Source organism: Protobothrops mucrosquamatus, unplaced genomic scaffold, assembly GCF_001527695.2.
Source record: "Protobothrops mucrosquamatus isolate PMUCROS unplaced genomic scaffold, P.Mucros_1.0 scaffold10019, whole genome shotgun sequence".
Classification (NCBI taxonomy): Eukaryota; Metazoa; Chordata; class Lepidosauria; order Squamata; family Viperidae; genus Protobothrops; species Protobothrops mucrosquamatus.
This window is the reverse complement of record NW_015395806.1, coordinates 5,742-9,068: the sequence shown is the minus strand read 5'-3', so window position 1 is coordinate 9,068 and position 3,327 is coordinate 5,742. Positions and strand designations below refer to the sequence as shown.

Sequence of the window (3,327 nt, the reverse complement as noted above, 5' to 3'; positions counted from 1 at the left end):
TTAATATCCTGCCTTTATTCGTTTTATAAATAGCTTATGGCAATGAATATATCCAACATACCTTCCTCCTCCTTTATTCCCCACCACAACAACCCTGTGAGGTGGATTGGGTTGTGGGAGAGTGACTGGCCCAAGATCACCCAGCTGGCTTTCATCCCTAGGGCAGGACTTGAAGTTGGTCTTTCACTTTCTAACCTGGTACCTCAAATCAACACTGAGAAACCAAAAAGGCAGAAATTTATGCTTGGAAAAATAGCATCCTCAGTTGTAATTAATATTGATAGAACATTTTTTGTATTCTCATCACTGGTTTCTAAATAATAAAATGTTAATCATCTCCAATTAATATTGTATAATAATCACAATTGAAATAATAGATTGTATCCAGAGTCATAACATGATAATATCTCTATAAGCAACATGGAGTCTGTCTTGCCTATAGGGAAATGCCTGTCTTCTTGGTTTCTCTGCTCAAAGTGTTTTCAAGACTGTTGTAAGATTTCCTGACACAGGAAATTTGTTCCTGCAGGAAATCAGCACATGCAGCTCTACAGGATTGATATACATAGAAGGAAAAATGCTCAATAGACCTGTTGCTTTTTGAGTCACAACAGTGGGGTATCATTGTTTTGATTGGAATCAATATTAAATACAAAGGAATAACTTTTAGATTATCTAGGCCTGACAGACATTCATCAGGGACTTCCCCACTTGAATACAAGGGATAGGTTCTTAAGAATAGTCAGCCTGGAGAACGCAGCACAAGCCAGGAATTCATAGTTTGTGTCTGATTGTATCTCCTCTGCAGCTGGAGAGTGACTGTCCTATACTTGCTGAGGAGCAAACTCCTGCCTTTCTCCATGGTGATTCAATGCCTGACAGAGGTTGTGGTGGAAGAAGCACACAATGCTGGTGATTTCAACTCTAGCATTTGTGATCACTCTGCTTGGACTATCTAGGACCTCAGAGGCAGCCATAGCTGCTTCTAAAAGAGAGAATGATCACTGGGGTAAGAATCATGGCAGGATTTCAGAGGTACCACAACAGAAACTAAAACAACAGTTGGAACCCCTGTCGATGTCTAAGCAATGCAACATCCCTCCAGACAGCCGCTTTGACTGTGCCCCAGAGAAGCTTCTCTCTCAAGATGAATGTCAAGCTCGGGGATGTTGTTACGTCCCTGTCTCTTCCAAAGGCTCTGCTGGTTGGCAGCCATGGTGCTTCTTTCCTACCAATTACTCTAGTTACAAGATGACAAACCTAACTGCCACCAAGACTGGCTACACTGCCCACTTGATCCGCAGTGCACCTTCTTTCATGCCAGATGACATCCTGAATGTGCAGCTGGATGTGGTCTTTGAGACCAAGGGGAGGCTTCACTTCACGGTGAGTAGGGACTATTGTTTTGTTTTGTTTTGTTTTAAAAAAGGAAGTCCAAGGCACTCTGACATTAACCAAACATGGAATATCTTTGTAACTCCCCAGCTCCCTAATTTTTGTGCATAAAGCATTCTTGCTGCTATCTGCATATAGTATATAAAAGCAAGGTTCTAGATTTTTTTTTACAAGTTCTTTGTCCCTAACCCATCTCTTAGTAACATCAGGATTATAGCCCTTGATCCTCAAATTTTGTTTGTTCCTGCTCTAATCCTAGGATAAATCTCTTTTCAGTTAAATAGAGAGGGTTATTGCCAGGCTATGTGACTATGGCAATTCTGTGGAATTGTGAAAGATTAGAATGTGATTGCCAGAACCAGAATTCACTTTCTTAAGAATATTAGCATTTAAAAAATAATTTCAGAAGCTAAAGAAGTGAATACGTGGCTGGGTACAAGCATCAGGTTAAGTGTGGTTTATTTGGCTTTTACTAGTTTGTATAAACTTAATCACTATACTGCATGAAGAATAATTATGGTCTAGTTAGGATTGCTCTACCTAGCCTAGGCTATCACTAGATGGCAGCAAAGAACTGAAGTTTTCGGTATTGCTTTGCTGATATTGAGCCAATGACAATATGTGTAAATCCAGCTAATTGTGGTTTATTCAATAAATCACGATAATGCGTAGCGTGGCTTTGTTATTTGTGACTCTTAGATACATTTCTAGTAGCTGGAGTAGGGGCTACATAAGCAATCCCTTTTCTCTGTGACCAAAATACATCCTGCGTATGATAATACTTCAAATACATGTAGATATTGTAGGTATGTATGATATACATATCTAAATTATTATGTATATATTTTCAGAAATCTAAAAACAAATTATAAACGAAATGAAATGCTACAAGCTTAGAAGTGATTAATGCTTATTTCCAAACAAAATCATATAAGAGTGCAGCCTTGAATTTATTTTATACTGTTTAAAATTGGTTCTGCTTATAGATGTCTGTTTTAGAAATAAAGGGGTGCAGGAATATCAAATGTCATATTAGATCAATTGAAAGGTGGGAAATCAATTAATCAGACAATAAAAAGCCCCCTTGAACCAAAAAGCTGGATTTCATTGTAACTTCAAACTTCACACCGACCTCCTTTCTTCCACCTCACAAATGATTCTGAAGTAGAAGCCAAGTCCCTTTGAAGCTTGACTGAATTTTTCTGACCAATTTTTGGAGTAGCATCACACAATGTTTGTTGTTCTGTCTCTTCCACCACAGCTTAAGAATCCAGCTAGAAAACGTTATGAAGTTCCTTTAGAAACCCCCAAGGCCACCAATAAGGAATCCTCAACTCTCTATTCTGTGCAGTTCTCTGCTGATCCCTTTGGCCTCATTGTTTTTCGACAGTCCAATGGCCAAGTTCTGTAAGTAGCTCCAGACTTTGCTCATCCAAGTATTCATCTAATTCAGTGTATTTCACTAGCAGAAAATGAAGGTTGAATAGCTGTATGATGATAATATAATGTGTGTGTGTGTGTGTATTTGTGTGTGAGAGGGAGACACACAGAGACAGAAAGAGAGAGAGACAGAAAGAGAAAGAGAAATTGCTAAACTAGTGCTTATGTCTAAGAAGTTGAAGGGCCATTTTCGTATTGGACTCCAGAGTTTGCCTTCACCTAAAAGGTTTTACAGGCTTTTGATGCATATGCATCTCTTCCAAATAGGTATTTGGAATTTATATTTTGCATAGGAAGCAGTGCACCTAATATATATGTAAAATAGCCTTTAATGAGTACATCTACCAGCAGTATTGAGGCATTGAGTTGAGTTTTATCTTTTCTGACATGCAATATCTCTAACCCCGGACTACATTCTTCACACAGCTACCTGTGGCCTCAAATCAGGCCGATTCTGGGCCATGTGCCAAAAATAGAAAACCACAAATAGAA

At 38.7% G+C, this 3,327-nt stretch overlaps 1 protein-coding gene across 1 annotated transcript in view; it reads left to right on the top strand.

Moving 5' to 3' along the window:
- Nucleotides 1-817: 817 nt before the first annotated feature.
- The window catches only part of LOC107301101 (lysosomal alpha-glucosidase-like), a gene marked incomplete at its 3' end in the record, with an annotated part of 6,574 nt that continues 4,064 nt past the window's right edge, over nt 818-3,327 (top strand). The window contains exons 1-3 of the mRNA XM_015830365.1: nt 818-1,386; nt 2,657-2,802; nt 3,103-3,151. Of these exons, the coding sequence (XP_015685851.1) occupies nt 907-1,386; nt 2,657-2,802; nt 3,103-3,151 (675 nt within the window). The remainder of the gene's footprint in view (nt 1,387-2,656; nt 2,803-3,102; nt 3,152-3,327) is intronic.